Source organism: Mesocricetus auratus, unplaced genomic scaffold, assembly GCF_017639785.1.
Source record: "Mesocricetus auratus isolate SY011 unplaced genomic scaffold, BCM_Maur_2.0 Super-Scaffold_100047, whole genome shotgun sequence".
In the NCBI taxonomy this organism is placed as follows: domain Eukaryota; kingdom Metazoa; phylum Chordata; class Mammalia; order Rodentia; family Cricetidae; genus Mesocricetus; species Mesocricetus auratus.
The window spans coordinates 5063619-5084709 of NW_024429224.1; the positions used below are offsets into that span (position 1 = coordinate 5063619).

General features: G+C 41.1%; 1 protein-coding gene and 1 long non-coding RNA gene across 2 annotated transcripts in view; both read left to right on the forward strand.

Moving 5' to 3' along the window:
• The first annotated feature begins 263 nt into the window (after positions 1-263).
• Positions 264-1141, forward strand: LOC121136061. Its single transcript, XR_005873169.1, has 2 exons — positions 264-497; positions 927-1141. It is a non-coding gene; the product is annotated as an uncharacterized LOC121136061 (long non-coding RNA).
• A 7155-nt stretch (positions 1142-8296) lies between these two features.
• The window catches only part of LOC106022129 (complement C5-like), a 43567-nt gene continuing 30772 nt past the window's right edge, over positions 8297-21091 (forward strand). The window contains exons 1-5 of the mRNA XM_040735688.1: positions 8297-8418; positions 10773-10965; positions 15186-15348; positions 18792-18862; positions 19173-19264. Coding sequence (XP_040591622.1) covers positions 8339-8418; positions 10773-10965; positions 15186-15348; positions 18792-18862; positions 19173-19264 — 599 coding nt within the window. The 5' untranslated portion in view covers positions 8297-8338. The remainder of the gene's footprint in view (positions 8419-10772; positions 10966-15185; positions 15349-18791; positions 18863-19172; positions 19265-21091) is intronic.

The window sequence follows — 21091 nt, forward strand, 5'->3', positions numbered from 1 at the left end:
CTAAAATTGGAGCCAAAAGGCTAAAAAGGACCAGAGAAAGAAACACACTTTGGCCCTGAAACCAGAGCCAAATCTGACCCTAATCCTGTGTAAAAAGTAACCAATCCCGGAGCAGAGCTCTAGCCAATCTGAGCTCAGCACTGAAATCAGACCAATCCCTACTCTGGAAAAACTTCCCCAACCCAAGAATCCCTATATAAACCCTGTGTATATTCAGCTTGGCTGGTCCAGCTGTCTTCCAATAAACCCCTTTGGATGAGCTTTGGGGGAAGATCTTCTTTTGCGGCAGCGACAGAGCACAGGCAACCCTGGGCAGAGCAGAGCAAGCAGTGCTGTAACACTTAAAGAGACAACCAACAACATAGCGTGATCCCAGCACAAAACACATATAGAAACAATGGAATAGAGGACACAGGAATGAGGGCATGACTGCAGACGTCTGATCCAAGCAAAAGCTCCAAAGTATATGTTGGAGAAGACCGCCTCATTAACAAAAGGTATGTGCCCACGTGGAAGAATGAAAAGAGATCCCTGTCTTTCACCTTGTAGAGAAATCAATTGGAAACACCAGTGAAACACATAGGGGGAAAATTTAAGCTCTAGATATAGACAAGGAGTTTCTGAATAGAAAATTAGAGCAAGAGTTCAAAATGGACCTGCAAGACATGAAAACACTGCACATCAGGCTGGGGAGACCACTTGATGGGCACAAGCACCTGCTCTGTAAGCCTGAGGATCTACGTGTAGTCCTTAGCAAGAGGATGGGTTTTGTTGGTTCATGTTTTGTGTGTGTGTGTGTGTGTGTCTTGTTCTTGCTAGTGTTAAAGCCAGTGTGGTGATTTCAATGTAAATATCCCCCAAAGGCCCACAGGGAGGGACACTATGGGGATTGTAGCCTTATTTGAACAGGTGTGGTCTTCTTGTAGGAAGTTTGTCACTGGGAGTGACGTTTGAGGTTTCAGATGCTCCAGCCAGGTTCAATGTGACTCTCTCTTCCTGCTGCCTGCTTATCCAGATGGAGAATTCTCAGCAACCTCTCCAGAACCATGCCCACCTGCTTCCCACCTTGTTTCCCACATGAGGATAATGGGCTAAACCTGTGACCTGTAAGACAGCCCCAATTAAATGTCTTCCGTTGTAAGAGTCATTGTGGTCATGGTGTCTCTTCACAGTAACAGAAACACAAAGTCAACCAGGCATGTTATATATCCCTATGATCCCAGCATTAGGAGGTGTGGTGGATCCCACTGTCCAGTCAGCCTTATAGAAATGGAAGGTTCCAGTTCAGTGCGAGACTCTACCTCAAGGCAACAGGGGAGAACACAATAGAAAGTACCCAACATCACACACACACATACATGCACCCCAAAAACATTGCACAAGTACCTAAAGCGCAGATTGAAGAGATAGCATACAGAAGGGAGGAAATATTTATCTCCCATTAATCTCACTGGGAATTATTAGTCAGAATGTGTAAAGAAACTGAATGCCAAATAAACAATCCAAACAATAAAGGAGTAAATGAGTTGGATGCAGTTTTAAGCAGAAATACTTGAAAGCATGCTCATGACTGCTGTGTGACTTCTTGAAGAGTCACAAACAAAATCTATCCAGATAGAATATTTATGGGAGATGAAAGAAACAATTCTACACAAGTCCAGCCAGGTGACCCTTAGAGTTCATTGGGGTTACAGCAGCATACGGTGACTTGGGGCACCTGAATTTCCAAAAGACCCACCCTAATGTGGGTAAAGAATGGAGAAAGCTGCAACCCTGCAATTTCCTGACAAATTTCCAGGCAGTCCCCCTAAGCATCTCTTCTCCTCTAGCAATTTTATAAGCTTAAGGAAACTCAGGGAGAGTCCTGGAAATCTGGTAACACCCTGTGCCTTCTGAGCCTAGCTTCATGAGCTTCATGAACTCCTGAGTTTCCTTCAGCCTTAAGTCTTATGAACCTCCCACTCTTCTCCAGAGTGTTTTCCTTCAGAGTAAATAACTATATTAGCCATCAGGGAAATGGAAATCAAATCTACATAGAGATTACTTCACCAGTCAGAGTGGCCATCAAGAGAAATTCCGGGGAGAGTGTGAGGGAAAGGGAATCGGTATCAAGATTTCTCAAAAACTGAAACTAGAACTGCCATATGCCCCCATACAAATCCTGCGTGTGAACGTAAAAGTCAATATAGGAGAGAGATATCTGCAAATCCATGCTTATTACGTCAGAATAGCAACAGTTGATTTAAACAATCAGCCCAAATGCCTAAGGATAAAGATAATGTAGTGTAGGGACATGATGGAGTTCTAATCAGCCATGAAGAAAAATAGAATTGGGGCCGGATTGGATGCTCAGTGGTTAAGAGTATACTCTGCCTTTGCAGAGGATCCACGTTTGGTTCCCAGCACCTGCATAGTAGCTCTCAATAATCTGCAACTCCAGCTCTAGGGGATCTGTGCCTCTCAGGGTTCTGAGGACACCATCACTCACATATGCACATAGATACACACACACACACACACACACACACACACACACACACACACATGTGCACTTAAAAACATTTCTTTTCAAAAGATAACAAAACAACATTTGCAGAAAAATCGATGAAACAAGATTAACATGTTAAGCGACGTAAGCCAGTGTCAGAAAACAAAGTAAAAGTCTGTTTTGTAAACATATTGAGACAAGTTCTTAGTTATTTTTCTGTCGCCATGACAAAGCACTGTGACCAAGACATCATGAAAGAAAAGATTTAATTTGGGGGATCATGATTCCAGAGGATTAGAGTCCCGGGCCAGCATTTTGAGGAAGGTGACAGCAAGAAGGCGGGCATGGAGCTGGAGCAGTAGCAGAGCTCTGTCTGATCCTCAAGCACAAGCCAGAGAGAAAGGGACACAGCTACCTGGGGATGTCATGGGCTTTTGACAACTCAAGGCCAATCCACACTGACACACCTGGATCAACCAGGCCACAGCTCCTTCTCCTTCCCAAACAGTTGTTGCACCAGCTTGGAACCAAACACTAGAATTTGTAGGAAAAATACTCACACACATAAAATAAAATTTAAAAAATAGTCTATGGTGCTGGCCATAGCAGTTACACAAATGTAATCCTGACGTCTCAATAGACTGAGGCAGAGGGTTCACAAAATCACAACCTGCCTGGGCTTCATCGACATTTCCAAGCCAACATAACTGTAACATGAAAAATAAAAGACCCAGAGACAGATATTAGGGTTCAACCTGAAGATCAGGGATGCAAAGCAGCCAGGCTACCAGAGAGCTTTTATTTCTAATGGCATCGCATTCCTATTCTCAATGTAGGATGAACGCCTCATCTTGAGGGTGGCTGGAGAATCAATGTCTGATGCTTCCTTTCTTATGTACCTCCTTAATGCTGGGTTTAAAGATGTGTGATCCCAGGTGCTGAGATCACCTTTGTGTGAGCTGTTTCCTCTTAGGACTGAATAAATCTTGTGTAGATCTGGGTGGACTTGGTCTCACATAGATCTATTTATCTCAGTGGGCATGGAAATCAGGACTCACTAGACCGAGTATAAACGAAGCAGAGTTTATTTGGGGAAAAGAACTTACACAGGAAACAAGTGACTGCTGGGCACTCCTGCTCATGGATGTAGACCCTGCCACCAGGTTGATATCCGCAACCCGAAGGGGTCTTCCATCCCTGAGTTTTCCCTTCTAACTTGTCAAGTCAGTACCTGTGACGACACCCAAAAGGCATGGTCAGTGCTACAAGTGCAGAGGCGAATATATCCTTACATGCCCCTTAATCCTGCATCCTAGTCTTAAAAGTGTGTGCCACCACATCTAGCTTCTGGCTGCTGGGGTTAAAGGTGTGTACCTGGCTTCCATAGCTTGTGGCTGACTTTGTTTTTGGAATCTTCAGGCATCCTTTAGTAACTTGTAAATAACTACTAAGATATGTAGTAGCATCTTTCCTTGTCAATGAAATGTGTTAGTGACCCCACCCTTCAGGTGTGGCTTCAGGCTGGGACATGGTTCCAAGGCAGAGAAGTGTGGGGTGGGAACTCTCTCATGGGTGGCAGAGAACATCGAAAGAGCAGAGACTGCATCTTCTGTGACAGTAATGCTGTGGTGGGTCTTTACTATGTTCTATATAAGCTTTCCTCCCAAAACTACTATTTGTCATTTATCTTGGTTCTAGTGAACTCATTAATACCCCAACTTCAACATGGAACCACCAATGGGGGGCATGAATTTACATGTAAAACCTGATAAAAAAATTTTAAAAGGGATTCTAAACAAAAGAACAGAGCCAAGCACATCTTCTTGGCAGCAGCATTTTCTCAGGTGGACTCTGCTTGCAAGAGACAAGCAGAGGCTCTCACAACACAGCTCTTTTAAGAAGCCCTGCTACCAAACCATTATGGTGTATGTGAGTTACTGGTGGAAGCAGTGACCACATCTCCAAGCCACACAGCATGCTGCATGGCAAATTTAGCTTTTACGCATACAGACAAAAAAGGTTTAAGAGTTGAGGCAGTGAGCACAGCTCCCAGTGTTGGCAGGAAATGTACCACCGGCCATGAAAAAAGATAGCAGCTAAAACATCCACTTTAATTTTTGGCATGCTGTTTAGCACGTAAAAGATTTGTGGTCAGGAAAAGTTAGAGACATACAGTAAAAACAGAATCAGATAAACAAAAATCTCTAAGGGCTTTACAACGTGTTTAAAAAAATACAAAGGCTTGGGAGAGAAAAGAAAAAGGATAAAGTCTTGTAATGAGAGATTCTTTGTCCAGGTTGGTTCTACTGAACTTCATCCCCAAATGAACACAGAGACATTACATTAGTTATAAAATTGTTCGACAATGAGTAGGACTCTGTATTGGCTATCTCAGTCTTAACTATTAACCCATTTCTATTAATCTTAGTATTTCCACGTGGTCTTACCTTACTGGAGGAGTATATGGACTTTTACTGTTTGGTGGCCAACATGCCTTCTGTTCTGGCATGTCCTCTCTGCCAACCTGTCCCAGAATTCTCTTCATTCTAGTCCCACCTATCTGCCTCATTGGTCAGACAGTGTTTTATTCATTAACCAATAAGAGAAACATGTATATAAAAGGGCATTCCCCTATTATCTTCTTTTTCTGTCTAAATAAAAGAAAGGATTTTACCTTTAACATAGTAAAATATATACCAAAAACAGTTACTGAATAGGAACTACAGTTAATAATATTTAGTCCATTTACATTTGGCAAAATTTAAAGAAAATAATCTATCATCTATCCTTTCTTTGTGAGTCTAAACTTTCTTATGTTACATATCATTATCATAAAGAAGGAAAACCATAACCATAACTATCTGTCTTCAACTCCATCAAAGACAACAGAAAGATAATATAAAAACTCTATAGTTGACAGGAACATCTCACTGACAGGACAGTCATTTAAGTTCTTTGTGACTTTGGAGCATCTGTCCTCAGTCCCCTGGCCATAGTGTATCTGGCAGACCCACCTTCCAGGAGCCCCTTCACATCACAGACAGTTACTAAGCAATAAAGAGATGTGGTTAAAGGAGACCCCAGCAGGACCCAGATGGAGAGAGGCTCTGAGGACCAGGTTGTCCTACTGAGGCTTCCTGCTGCTGTGACAAACTCCATGGCAAAGGTAATTTGGGGTGGACGGGGCTCGTTCCAGCTCACAGGTCCACATCACAGTCACCACTGAGGGAAGTCAGGGCAGGAATTCAAGCTTGGCACCAGGAGCTGAGGCAGAGGCCATGGAGGGGTGCGGCTGCTGGCTTGCTCCTCATGGCCTGCTCAGCCTGTTTTCATACATAGCTCTCAGTACCACCTGACCAGCCAAACAATGCACACAATGGACTGGCCCCTCCCACATCAATCACCCATCAAAAACATGCCCCATAGGCTTGCCATTGGCTAATCGATTGGGGACGTTTCTCAACTGAGGTTCCCCTTTACAGAATGACTCTAGTTTGTATCAAGTTGACAAAAAAATAGCCAGCACATGTCTGGTCCCCAGAAGCCAGGTGAAGGTTCCCGGAGGATCGCTGACCCTCAGGGTTTCCAGCAGAGCTGAGCTGAGCACAGGGCTACAAAAAGAAACCATGTCCAAAAAGACAGATAGACAGGAATGAGGTATTTCTACAGAACAGTTGAGACTATGAATTGTTGAGAACTGTCATTCCTTAAACATTTTCTACAGGAGTGGTTTGGAAATATCATTTCCTAGTATTGGCCCTTATAACACAAAAAGTACACCATTGCTCACACTTGAAATATAGCTCTTACGTTTGTCCACTGGGCGGTCTTTCGAGCTCTTAGGTTTATTTCCTGAAAGTGATCACAAGGTACTGTTTGCTTTAACCTGACCCATCTTATGCAACACAGCTTAATACTTTTACAGGTTTCTTTGGAAATAAATGAACTAGATAGTTGACTAATAGGTGCAGATTTTTTCCATTTCAATAATATGTATAAAAGAAATACTGTTAGTGAAATAGTATATACAATTTTTCTTTCCAGGACTGCATTAGCTGCATGGAGAGACCCTTTATCCAAAAACCAAAATTTGATTAAAAAAAGAAGAAACTCAGCTGTCACGGGAAATACTATTCATCTCCCTTTGCTTTTAACAAATTCAGTATTGAGTATTGATAAATAAAACCCTACTCATTAAAGTAGGGGATACCATTGCCAATGTGTCAAAAAACTCTGACTTATAGTGCTGTGTTTAAGTATCTCTTCAACATCATCATCAAAAACATTATCATTATTATTATTGTAAACAGGGTCTCCTGTTGCTCAGGGTGGTCTCAAATTCACTGTGTGGGTCAAGATGACCTATAATTGCTCATCCTCCTGAGTGCTGTGATAACAGGGATACGCTAACTAATACACCTGATACTCATGAGGGACTGGGCCTCCAACCACGCCTTGAGCATGATAATCAGGCCCTCTACCAACTGAAATACACCTCCGTCTCCAGGACATCTCTTCTGTTAACTTGAAATGCAATATATATCACATATTAATGTACTAATGAATACTAACAAAAGGAAAATGTAAATAAAATTTTCTAATTCACATAAAATATTAAATAAGTTGAATTAAGGAGTACCTTTTGTATCATTTTTTTAAATTGTAAAGGAGTTATGAAAATCAGCTGTGGAAAGGTGTAGTTGCACATGCTTCTAATCTCAGCACTCTGAAAGCAGAAGATGGATCTCTGTGTGTTAGAGGCCAGCCTGGTCTACAGTGAGCTCCAGGACCACATCAGCTACATGGAGAGACCCTGTATCCAAAATCCAAAGTTTGATTTAAAAAAGAAGAAAATCAGCTGTCATGGGCAATACTATTCATCTCTTTCATGTTGAACGCTTGTCTTAAACTATTGAAATCTTACCTGAAAATCATGAACATTTAAAATAAAATGTTCTATGATGATGGCATGCAAATTTTGGAAGAGTGACAAATGCATTCACAGACACACATTTCCTCTTAAGGACTATGTGACTGATTGACTGCTAGGTTTCCAGGCAGTTACAACCTTTTCTCCTTCTCATTCTCTAGGACATGGGACCTAGTCCTTGGACAGCCTGTATAAACCTAAGCTACCATTGCTTATAACAAGTACCTGCTACCTCTATAATTCAGATTTGTTATATCTATCTATCTATCTATATCCATCCATCTCGATCTCAATCTCTATCTCTATCATTTATATATTGGGTTTTTCAAGACAGTGCTTCTCTGTGTAGCCCTGGCTGTCCTGAAACTTACTCTCTAGATCATTCTGGCCTAGAACTCTCAGAGGTCTGCCTGCCTCTGCCTCCTGAGTTCTAAAATGTAAGGTCTGGCCAAACTCATTCTAAACTCATCTATTTAAAATGAAATCCAAGTAAATCTCCTGTCAACCTTAGACACAAATGGAACTTGCCAGAATCAAGTTTGAAGGTAGCAGGGTGTCAGAGCAAAGGACCTGGCTGAGAGAAGACAGCCAGAGGCAGTGACTCCTGGCTCCCCACAACAAGCCTTCCCCCACATTGGCAAGCACCCAGGCCCCTGCTTTTATTTGAATTAAATAAATAAGTCCCTGGGTCTAAGTTTATGTTAAACTCTCCGGTCTTTATTACATGACATGACAGGATGTTAATCATATTTTATGTTCATTAAAACACCCTCATGTGCCCATTTCTGATTTTAGCTTTCTCACTTGAAGATCTTTTTCTCTGACATTAATAATTAACCAGAGAAATAATTTACACAAATACTTCCAGCTCTGTTTACTTAAAAGAAAAGTAGCTGCAAGAAGGTCATGCCCATGGGTGAATGCCACTTCCAGCCATGGGTAGTTGGTGGACACTTTGCTTTTTAATTTTCCTGGACAAAAGCCGGGGACAAGAACAAACGTAAGTAAAACAAGCCATCTTCATTTTCCTGGTCATCTTAGCTGTGGGGAATGAAAGGGAGATTCAGGGCTGTTTTAATTTGACAATAACTGTCCTCTCCAGAGATAACAAATGGAAAGTCTCAGCTGCTCATGAGAGAGTTGAGGACACATCTCGGTTAGTTGGGGAGCAGCTAACAACACAACTGCTACTTTGGGTTGGCAAAGTCAAACTAGGATAATTAATTATTTGGCATTTATCACCTACTTGTACTTGACACTTAGTTTTTAATTTTCCTGTTCTAAGTGCAGTGAAGTCAAAGTAACTCCAATAGGGTTGTCTTATAAAACCAATTGCTATTAATCATAAATGTATTTTAATTTTTTCTTATTTATTTTTAAGTTTAAATTAGAAACAAGGTTGCTTCACATGTCAATTCTAGGTCCCTCTCCGTTTCCCTCCCCTCCTCCCATGCCCTCCCACCAATCCCCCAATATCCCTTTCATTTCCCCAGGGAGGGTGAGGCCCTCCATGTGTGTGTCCATAGTCTGTCATTTCATCCAGGGCAGGGCCTAGACTCTCCCCCAAGAGTTCAGGGTGAGAGTGCATCTCACATTGTTGGATGGGAGTCCATAGTCTTTTCTTCTTTTTATGATGAGGTTTCACTATGCTGGCTGGGCTGGTCTCAAATCACGTGTCCACATGGGACTCTGCCTTCAGCTCCCTAGCTAACCGGTGCTATAGGCCTTGGCTAACGTGCAGAGCCTGCTCAGTCCACATGCGATGGGAAGTCCAGACAAGAGAAGTGAGGGGTCAAGGGTCACACTGCTAGCGAGACAGGATTTTACTGCAGTCTCCTGCTCAGCACTTCACTTCCTCCCTGACAATGTCAGAACTGCGTCTGCAGAAATACAAATGCCAGGAAACGTGGACTAATGCGTAAGCCTGCCACACATGTCTACTCTCAGACTTTATTACAAGTCATCCATGAGTACTGCTAGCTACTTTTATGTATTCCTTTTTGACAGACAAGCAACTGAAGCTCAGGGACAGGTAGATTAATTACCAGAACCTGGACCCTCATGATCCATGTCCATGGGTTCTACTCAGAAGCAAATAAAGAGTGCTTGCACTCAACCCAGCTCCCTCCCCCGTTGCATGGGATCCCTTGGTCTGTGGGATGCTGTGATTATCCACAGTCGAGGTATGAGGATGACATTCCTTAGTTGACTCCCTGAAACCAGCATAGACTCAACTGACCAGATGTGCTTTAATAAGCGTCAATGAATTTTCAACCCATGAAAGATGACAATCAAGCCAACTGTCATGACACCTACCTTGTAATAGGTTGTGAGGGTGTGAGAAGACAGTTCCTAGAGCTTGCTTTCTAGTCAAAGAAGCAGATAACAAATGAGTGAATCAATCAATCAATCAATCAATGAGCCAATGGCAGAATGAATGAGCCAATGACACAATGAATCAGCCAATGAAAGAAAAAAATATGCAAGGATAGAATGAATGAGCCATGGAAAGAATGGATGAATAGGGACAGGCAGTTCCAGTAGCATAAAGAAAACAGGAGAGTATAGAAACAAAAGGTCACATTTAAGGCTCTGGACAGAAAAGGTTCTCTGACAAAGGTGATGGGCAGATAGAGCCTGCAGGAAATGAGGGGACGCCATACAGATGTCTACAGAAAAATAGACACAACCCAAGCAATACCCAACTCTGTGCAAGCCCAAAGACCCGGAATTCTGAGTGAGGAAAAATACACAAGATTAAATTTCTTCCCATGTGCAGACTGCATGATTGATAGATATATCAATATGGACCAAGGTTTATGTGAAGGGGAGTTCCACATTCAGCTTTTAAAAACTACGTATTTATTTTTGTCTGGGTGCAGGGAGGCATACATATCACACTGAAGACATGGGCAGGTCAAAGGGCACCTACTTAAGAATCAATTCTCACCTTCCTCTATGCGGGTTCTGGGATCAAACAAAGGCCATTATTCTTGGTGGCTTTTTATCTCATAGCTGTGGTTTAGGCTTAATTAGAACCTGTTGCTTCCCAGTAATCATATGCTTTCCAGCATAATAAATTTTGATATTAATTTTAATTTGAAATGTTTTTTTTTAAATACAGGATTTCTCTATGTAGCCCCGGCTGTCCTGGAAAGCACTCTGTAGTCCAGGCTGGCCTCCAACTCAGGGAAACGCCTGCCTCTGCCTCCTCAGTGCTGGGCTTACAGGCTTATGCCACCACGGCCTGTCTTAAAATAGGTTTTTAAAATTAATCTGGAGTGAAAGAAAAACATATGAGACATTTGAGAAAACCTGCAAAGGTAGTGAGCCTTTCTTTCCCTCTTTCAACAGCTATGGTATTTCAACACCCAAAGTCTTCCATGTTGGAGCACCTGAAAATGTTGTAATTCAAGCCCATGGCTACACTGAAGCATTTGATGCGACAATCTCTGTAAGAAGTTATCCTGACAAAAATAGGACCTACTCTTCAGGTTATGTTAATTTATCTCCAGAAAATAAATACCAAAACTCGGCAGTGTTAACAGTATGTATTTATTCTTCTTTTTCTTTATGTATTTTTGGTAAAATTTGTGCAAAGCTTGAACATTAATAAAACGATAGTCATTAGTATCATTCCACAACTCTGTGTTATGATATGGTAAACAGTAATTAATTGTAGATGAAAATTTCTGTCCCACCAGATCCCTCAGCTGTTTAGTCCCTAACAAACACACAGAGGCTTATGTTCACTGTAAACTGTTGGGCCTATTGACCAGGCTTCTTACTAACAAGCTCTTACAACTTAAATTAACCCATAATCTTATCTGTGTTTGGCCACATGACTTGGTATCTTTTCTCAGTAAGGAATTCTCATCGTGCTTCCTCTGTGGCAACTCATCTCTGCCTTTCTTCTTCCCCCAAATTCTACTAGCCTGGCAGTATTTTCTGAATCCATGTACCTGTTGATGGACACACAGACTGTCTCCATAATTTGGGTATCATGAATAGTGCAAACACATCTTACCAGGTTGAATTTTATCACCCCTGGTACATGCCCAAGTGCTATAGCTTAGCCAGAAGGACTTCTATTTTTAGGAACTTCCACACTGGTTTTCCTAGTGGCTGCACCAGTTTGCACTCCCTCCAGAAATAGCAAGGGTTCTCTTTCCCTGCATCCTCACCAGCATTTCTTGCTCTTATCACCATTGTGAGGATGGCTGTTCTTACTGGAGGGAGATGGGGTCTCAGTTTCTTTGGCGTTTTCCATAAGGCTAAGGGTGTAGAGCAGGTTTCCATATGCTCGTCAGCCGTCGGGGCTTTGTTGCTTATGAACTGTGGGATCGTTTCACTACCCAATTTATTGCTTGTGTTGTTTGGAGCTTTCTTTCATTTTGTTTTAGTCCTTAGTTTTCAAAGTTCTTTATTCTGGATAATAATTCTCCATCAAATGTATAGGAAAAATTCTCCTGTTATTGGTGCCACGTTTTCACTTGTTTCCTTCCTTGTACAGAAAACATTAAGTATTTCTTTCAGTCATGTTTGCTGGTTCTGGGTATCATTGTCTCCTGAACTGTTGGAGTACTGTCCAGAGAGAGTCCTTGTCTGTGTTTGCCTCTTGAAGTGTCTTCCTATGCTTTCCTCTAACAGCTTCAAGATTTTCTGGTCTCATATTAAAAATCAAACAAACTAGAAAGGATGTATTCTTTTTTTTATGAAGTAATGGGGTCAGCACAGGGTCTGCTGTGACTAAAACTGTGGTTAGGCATTTTTAGAAGTTTACTACTGTTTGAATCCCATTGGCTTATTATAGATTGGTTTAAGCTGTGCACATTTTCTTAATTTAATTTTGATAGGCCATATGTTTCAAGAAATTTACCTGTGGCTTATTTTCAAATGTATTGGAATATAGTTTTCAAAACTTATTCTAACAAGTTGCTGAGTTTTGTTGAACTCTGTGGTAATGTCTCTCTTTTTATCTCTAGCTTTAGTTTGTCATCTATCTATATGTATCTAATTGTCAACTACCTATCTGTCTATCTATCATCTATATATATATATATATATATATATATATCATCTATCTATCTATCTATCTATCATCTATCATCTATCTATCTGTCTACCTATCTATCATCTATCTATCTATCATCTATATATATATATCTATGTATCATCTCTCATCTCTCTTTCCATCTATATGTCATCTTTCCATCATCTATTTACCATCTATCATACATCTTTACATAATCTCGGCTGTCTATATATCTACCAATAATCATCATCACCATCATCGTCGTCATCATCTAGCTACCACAGCTAGCTTGTCTAAGAGCTTATGCATTTTGTTTTATCTTTAAGAACAATTTTGGTCGGGCAGTGGTTGTGCACGCCTTTAATCCCAGCACTCGGGAGGCAGAGGCAGGTGGATCTCTGTGAGTTCGAGGCCAGGCTGAACCGATAGCCTCCAAAATAATACAGAGAAACCCTGTCTCATAAAAACCAAAAGACAAACAAAAAAAACAGGAACAATTTCAATTTCAATTATATGAATGTGCTTTTGGGATTGAATGGCTGTGACATGATTGTGGGTACCCAGGGAGATCAGAAGTTACAGATCCCCGGGGCTGGAGTTGTAGATGGTTTCAACTGAGAAACATTACTTGGAATCAATTCTAAAAAAAATCACAGAAATTATTTCAATGATGATCTTTAGAATAAATATTCTAGTCTCTGTAAAAAACACATCCCAAGTACTTGGTTTATGAGAATTTAAATTCATTTCTCCAAAGTCTTACTTTCTCTGGCTACTCTATTACGAGGCATGGTAGTCACTAGCCACATTTGTCTTTAAATTCAATCAACTAAATGCAACTAGTGTAATACTTGAGTTCCTCACGGGCACTAGCCATGTGTTAGGACTGCATAGTTACAAGACTTATCAGTCACCACAGGAAATCTCACTGAGCTGCGTTCGTTGGTCATCTCAGGAGTCTGAGGACCATGGAAGAATCATAAACATTGATACACATGTACTTAATTTTATGTTAACACTACAAAGTAAATTTACCAATTAAGTGTGTTGTCTCAATCTTGTCCTTGAGCCCACTTTTTCAATTGAATTATCCACAATTAATGAATAATGTTTTTGTTTTCAATAATCCTGACTGCAGTTTCCCCTCTCTCCATTCCTCCTGATTCTCTACCACCACAGCCGCCTTCCATTTCCCCCAGATCCACTCCTGCTCCGTTTCTCTTCTGGAAAGGGCAGGCCTCCCAGGATATCCACTGGGCATGGCATAGCGAGATATGATAACTCTAGGCATGAACCCCATTTTAAGGTTGTGCAAGGCAAACCAGTAGGAGGAAAAGGGTCCCAAGAGTCAGAGACACCCCCACTCCCACAGCAGTACCACAAAATATCAAGCTAGAAGTCATGGTAGAAGCTATAGTATTGTTTTAAGTAGATAAACAACTCAAAGACATCTATAGCTCATCTCAACACAGAAAATCGATAGTTTTTTACTGCTTCCAAACTTTTTGCAATAGCCTCAATGCAGTGATTTTAGTGATTAAGTTTACCCCTGTGTTTCTGAACCCTAGAATTTCATGGAAATATGCTTTCCTTTGATGATCTGTGTTAATATATGCAATCCCATATCACTGAATATAAAGGTGATGATGGTAATGGCATAGGCAAACTTGAATGTGCATCTATGATGTGTGCACAGAGGCTGTGGTGTGATGAGAATTGTCCAGGCCATTGACAGGACACTGTGCACAGAGAACACAGAAACCAATCCATCCAGAAGCTGATAAATCGAGGTTTCTTACAAGTTTCTATAACAGTTAACATTCATGTAACAGTTCTGTTAAATATATCTGAAATGGCACCAAAAAGATTTCTGAATGCTTAGTGCTAAAATTTTATTATGACACAGACTATGAAGGGAATTTGGCAACCTAAATTATTTTTTTTCCTGTAGTGGTTTTAGTAACTTTGTCTGGCTGATTATGTTTATGAGACAAAGTTTCAGCGTGTAGTCCTAGATAGACTTGGAATACAAGATCTGCCTGCCTCAACTTCTGTAGTGTTGTACTATAGTAGTATTAATTATTATGATTACAATTAATGGTTGTTTTCAAGACAAGGCTGGGAAAAGGAACAACCTAGAGAGGGTGAGATGTTGCCACATGCTCAGACAGAGAGTCATCACCAGAACGGTTGATCTGACTCCAATAAGATGGTTTGGCATACCAGATGGGCTTCTTAGCCTACAAGGATAGTCTAATAGCTTTGACTGTCCTGGAACTAGCTCTGTAGATCTTGAACTCACAGAGACCGGTCTTCCTCAGCCTCCCAAATGCTTGGATTCAGGGTATGTACCACTACAACTGGCCTATTATTATCTTTTAAAGTCCATGTGTATGTGTATTTTTGCCTGCATGTATGTTTGGGTTCCATTGTGTGCAATAACCACAGAGGACAGAAGAGGGCCTAGGATCCCTGGAACTGGAGTCAGAGGTGGTTTCAGCTGCCATGTGGGTGATGGGAACTCAACCTTTGTCTATTGGGAGATCCACCAGTGCTCTTAACTACTGAGCCATCTCTCCAGCCCAGTGCACCTCTTTGAAAATGATGCAATGCACAAGCTCAGTTTTAGTCTTATGAGATTAGAGTGGTTGTTTTTTTTCTTTCAGTATCAGCATGCTTTAGGACTCTACAGTCACACTTTCTGATCGTGCTGTTTGTTTGTTGTTTTACAGGTTCAGGCCAAACAGTTGGCTGAAGGACCAAGCTCATATTCATATGTGTATTTGGAAGTTGTGTCGAAGCATTTTTCAAAATTAGAAAAAATGCCAGTCCTCCATGACAATGGCTCTCTCTTCATCCATACTGACAAGCCTGTCTACATGCCACAGCAGCCTGGTAGAGTATCTGATGCCCCTTTCAGGGAAGAATGACAAAAATATGTGGAAGTTGTAACATCTGAAATTGAGTGGAGACAGGTTTCCACTTTACTCAAGAAACATTCAAATCCTAATGACATTTATATGCACAAATAGAATTTTCACTTTATTTTATAAAGTAATTGCTAAATAATAACATAACCAATGATTACATTATCTGCCTAGGTAGAGAAATTATTCATAAAAAATACAGAAGACATAACTGCAAATACCATTTTGGCCTTGAGGAATGATATCTTAAACCTTGTTGTAAAACATTCTTGGATTCAGTATCTTGTCCCAATGTTGGAAAAACCAATCCAAATGAAGAGGATTAGACATCTGGCAGATATTACTGTTGCTCACAGAGATGCCTAGATGCTGATGGCCAAGGTTAGCCACGTAAGAATTTGTCTGTTAAGCAGCGTTTAGCATCTACAGTTTTACTTTTGAGTTTAATAACAGGAAAGACACTGTGGTGGAGGAAACCCTATATTCCCCCAAAGAAACGACAATCAGACACAGAAATCATGTCAGCATTGCTTGTGAAACCTCTGTCTTCTCACCTGCCACTTGCCATCTCCTGACAATTAGAGACATCTGTCCAAGAAGTCATGTGTTGGGAGGAGGCTGAGAATAATCATTGATGGTTTTCATCATACTCAAAGGGAAGGACTCATAGAAGAAGCAGAATTGGCATGTTTTGTTCTGTTTTCACCTTGTGTACAGTAAAGACCTTCTATTTTTGGTGGACACTGGTGATGTCCATGGTGATGTGGAGTAGGGCTGTGTGGTCATCATCCCATTTGGCAGGAGCACCCATTAGACTGTCTTGGAAAGAAAGATATGGGCAGGGTAAGGACATTGCCACCAGCTTAGACAGATTCATTGCCGCAAATGGTGATCTAACTCCAACAAGACAACTTGGTACAGGAGATGGTAATCTCTGTGTGTGAGATTATTCTAAAGTCCTTTATCCTATTGGTGTATTTAATCCGAAGATACTTGAAGGATTATAGCTTAAGCATCTTGACTAAAAGCTCAAGTCTCCCAGACTCTCTAGGACTAAGGACCTTAGAATGTTGTCCAGAGTATTTCAGTCTGTGTAGCCCGTGTCCCGCCCTCTCCCCAGCTCCCTTCCCTACTATACCCCACAGCCGACCGTGGACTGCAGTCATCCTGACCTCAGTTCAGGTCTCTTCCCACCACTCTCATCCATATGGAGGTGGGCACTACGTGCTGTTTCCTCTGCACAGTGCATTTCTCTCCTTTCCTTTGCCTCAGGACCTCCTGCTGGTCCCCCTGTCCTCAGGGATCCCTACAGACCCTGTAGTCACAGCTTGCACTGCCAACCCCTCACATTTCCACACAGTCTTTCTGTTTCCTCTCCTTTCGTCAGGGCCTGGCATAGAACTCCAGGGTCTCCTACATCCCAGACAAGGGCTGCATCACTGAGACACGACCTCAGCCTTCTCTTGTCCTCTCCAAACCTAGGGAGTGTCCTTACAGCACCCATGCTCCTGGGAACTTACTTAAGTGTATTACTTCTATCCTACAGAACGCTACAAGGCGTGTGATTATTTCACCACTCTTATTTGGTGGTCTACCACAATGAAGACATTTCAATATAGTCTTGACTTCAATATACATATTTTATTGATCTTGCCTCTGATACACTTAGATTAATATTCTAAGCTAATTAAAAACAAGTTTTAAAACTGAAAAAAGCCACTGAAATCATAATGATAGCTTAAGCATTTGTTGCTTCTTTTGTGCTGAGTCATCTGGAGACTGTCCTCTTTGTATCTGTGAGTATTATTGGGAGGCCACACTAATTTTCCCAAATTAGGAATGATGTTCAAAAGTACAGGTATCCCAGAACAGGGAAGAGGAGTCAGACAAGACCACAGTTTGGAATATCAGAGTCGCAGCTGATCTTAGGTATGGGGTTTGTTTTAGCTTTACAGTTCAGTGGTGGTCAGCCCATGGTCATGTATTCTCTGTGTTTTGAATGGTTGTGAATCTCTATAGTTGAGATACCAGCATAGATGGGGCAAATTTTGGAGACCTCACCTAGATGAAGAGTGATAGGCAGTCAGTGGCTGCGGAGAGGGTGAGTTGGGTTTATCCAGGAATTGAGTTCCCACAGCTGATGAAATCCTGAGTAGTCAGCCCTAAACACATGAGCATAAGAGTAATATTAGATGAGTGTGTGTGTGTGTGTGTGTGTAAGTATAACAATATTAGGGATGCAATAATAGTATTCCTGATTGTAATTATAAAAAATAAAAACTTTTAAGTTAAAAGATACTGATCACAATAAGCAAAGACAAAGAAGATGTTTTAAGGGATCAAATTTAAACTTGTACAGATGAAAATCTACATCGTAAGAGATGAAAACACATCAAATGTTCACCTAATTTTTCTCCTTTGAACCTTTTTTTTGAGACAGGATTTATATGCCACTGATTGTCTTTGAACCTGCTTTGTAGACTAGGCTGGCCTCCAACTCACAGAGATCCTTCTGCCTGTACCTCCCGAGTGTTTGGATTAAAGTGTGTGCCACCTCACCACCTGGATCTGTGTGCCTATCTTAAAATGAATAAAAATGAGTAGGAAAAGGAAAATAAATCAGTTTGAGACACATACAAAATGTAAAAATAGAGGACCTTGACGGGTTTGGTCTTACAAGTCTATAATCCCAGCACCTGATGAACAAGGCCTGTGACCACAGGCTAACTTGTACTTCTTAGAAAGAAAACAGAGTGATATGTCTTTGTGAAAGAGTGTTTGCCTGGAATGTTGAAGAACCAGCAGTTCTGAGATGCAGCGACTATTCTCTTAATGAGGAGAGAGCACCCACAGGACCTGGGGCAGCAAATGTAACAAAAATCACATGACCACAGTGCCTTATCCACACAAAACACCATCTTGCCATTTAACAATTCAGTCCTAATATTCAGTCCTAATGTAAAGCAGCCTTGTATGTTTTCATATAGCGTACAGTAGAACTCATCCTTTTGATATTATGAAATTCCCAATAATGGTTGCCCAGTGACAGATATAACTAATTTTATACTATATGCATGTTCCCAGCAAGTTGTATGTAAGCATTTTCATAAAGTGAACTGTCTTGTTCTCTAGAAGTAACTCTTGAGGAATTGCTTTAAAGTGAAGGTTTCTTTATTAATACAAATGTTTTACCAACAACTTTCTCTTAAATACATATTTTTCCATAAGGGTATTTACAGTTTTTAATAAGATTTATCTCATTGAAGATGTTTTTAAACTATTTTATTTTATGAATCTTTGAGAATGTCTCCCAATATATTTTATATGATTTTCACCCTGAAGTTATTTGTCTCACAAATCAGAATCGCCCTTATTTAACAAAGTTTTTGACGATATCACCTTTTCTTACAGTAAAGGTTGGCATCTATTCCCTGCATGATGAATTAGAGACAGTTACAAAGGAAGCTGTCTTAACTTTCATAGTAAGTATTTCCTCAGTCCCAGGGTACTCCCCTCACAGCTGTATGGACTGAGCAGGGCTGCCCCCTTTCTCAGAATGTCTTGTCACGAGAACAAACTCTTCATAAGTGCTTGCTTGCCCATCTGCTTTCCCATTCAGAGTTGATACGAGGCCGCTCCCCTCTCCATACAGAGTCATCTCCTTATAAATCCATACTCCAGCACTGTGGGACAAAATGCATCTCTGGTCTTTAGACAATCACCTGGTCTCAGTTATTCTTTTATACAACAGAAAACAAGCTAAGACAGGTGGGTTTTCTTCCTTCCCTAAAGGACCCTGAAGGATCAGAAGTTGGCACAGTACATGGAAACAATCATACTGGATTTGTCTCTTTTCCCGACTTCAAGATTCCTTCTAACCCGAAGTATGTAATAGAAACTGTTTTCTGAGAAACACACCCGGGACTTTGGTTGTGAGGTAGAGAAGTGGTAAGTGGAGCCACCCCTGCTGACCCAGGCAGCACACAGGTGGCCATGTGAAGCCTTCCAAAGGATGCAGAAGGCATGCCCACTTCTCAGCAGAGCAGAGTGGATCCCAGATACCAGACACTTCCCATCACATCAGGAGGCTCAGATCTCCAAGACACTGAAGAAAGAGGCTCACTTAAATCTAGGCATTAGCAGTTAGCTATGGCAGATGGCAAACTCTTTTAATAAATGAACGCACACACATGCAAGCAACATTCACACACAAACAGACACTCCAACCCATAAAAACATGATAAACACACACAAAACCAAACTCATATACACACACGAACACACACACACACGGATGCCAATTTGTGGGGAGTGTTGGTTTGTGTTATAGTGTATTGGAAGAATGCTTATGGCTAGCAGGTGCAGAGATTTGGGTTTAATGAAAACCTGTGTGTGGGGGGGGGTGTTTGTGTTTCTGTGCAGATGAATAGGAAATTTTATTCTACTTGGCCTCATAGGCCATGATTCAAGACCATGTGCATAAGAAGTTGATGAAATACATATTTAATGTGTGTAAATCACAATAGCAAACAGCCCTACAGAAATGAAACGCTCACAATCCCTGTGTCAAGGGACATAAAGCAGGATGCCTAAGGCAAGGCAGCCACCACACAGGTTTTCAGTAGAAACACTTCACAGCCATTGTTCCTCTGTCCTCTCTGGCGAGCTTGTATTTAGCTCATTTTGGAAACATTGTTCCTGAAAACATAGCCCAAATTTGGAAGGTTGTGATATTCTGGAAGATTTAAATTACACATTTCTTAAAGTGCCATAGGCTTTCTGGTGCAGAACTGAGTTTATTGCGTTATTATGATTCTTATTTCCCAGACTTCTCCTCGTGTCAGTGTCCCATGGCACATTATAGGAATCCATCTCCAGCCTTAGCAGCTTGGCATCTGTTGTCCTCTTTGCACAGAACATTCCTCTATGGTCCTCTTGCTTGGACACGGGAAGACCACTCTTATCACAATACCATCCCTGGATACAATGGAATGTCTACTTTATTCTCTATCTCTACACACATGTCTCATGTATTTTCTTTTTAGTCTGTGCCTTATTCATCATTTACTTATGTGTCCCGCCTGGTATTAGACTCTAAACCCTTAAGGGCAAAGCCCTTGTCTACACGGTTCATTTTAGCTCAGCAATTCAGCATCGTAGGTACTTGGTAAAACAGTTGGTGAACTGCTGATAGTAGTCATGGTAACCATGACATTCACCTCCATTGATCACATCCCTTATCTGCATGGTAGATATTTTTCTCATTTCCCAAAGGAGATGTATGTAGTCAGTTGCCTAATCAAACCTACCAGGAAAAATGTGTGAACATCTGAACTGGCATGGACTGGAGGCTCTAAAGTCTTTGGTTCTTCTGTCTTGCTCAGATATTTTTATCCCAGTGCAGTACTCATGAGTTTTGTTTTGCTTGTTTGCTTTTGGTTTTTCAAAACTTGGTTTCTCTGTGTTTCCCTGACTGTCATCACTCTGTAGACAGCCTGGCCTTGAACTCAGAGATCCACCTGCCTCTACCACCTGAGTGCTGGCATTAAAGGCAGCTGCCACCACTGTCCACCCTCACTAACTATTTTTGATGAAGGTTGTTGAACAGATTATTTTACTCTTTAAACAAGCAGTCCTTTCTTTCCTATACAATTCTGCTCATATGACGTATGAATTTCATCATTGGCATGCCATCCAGAGACATTATTATC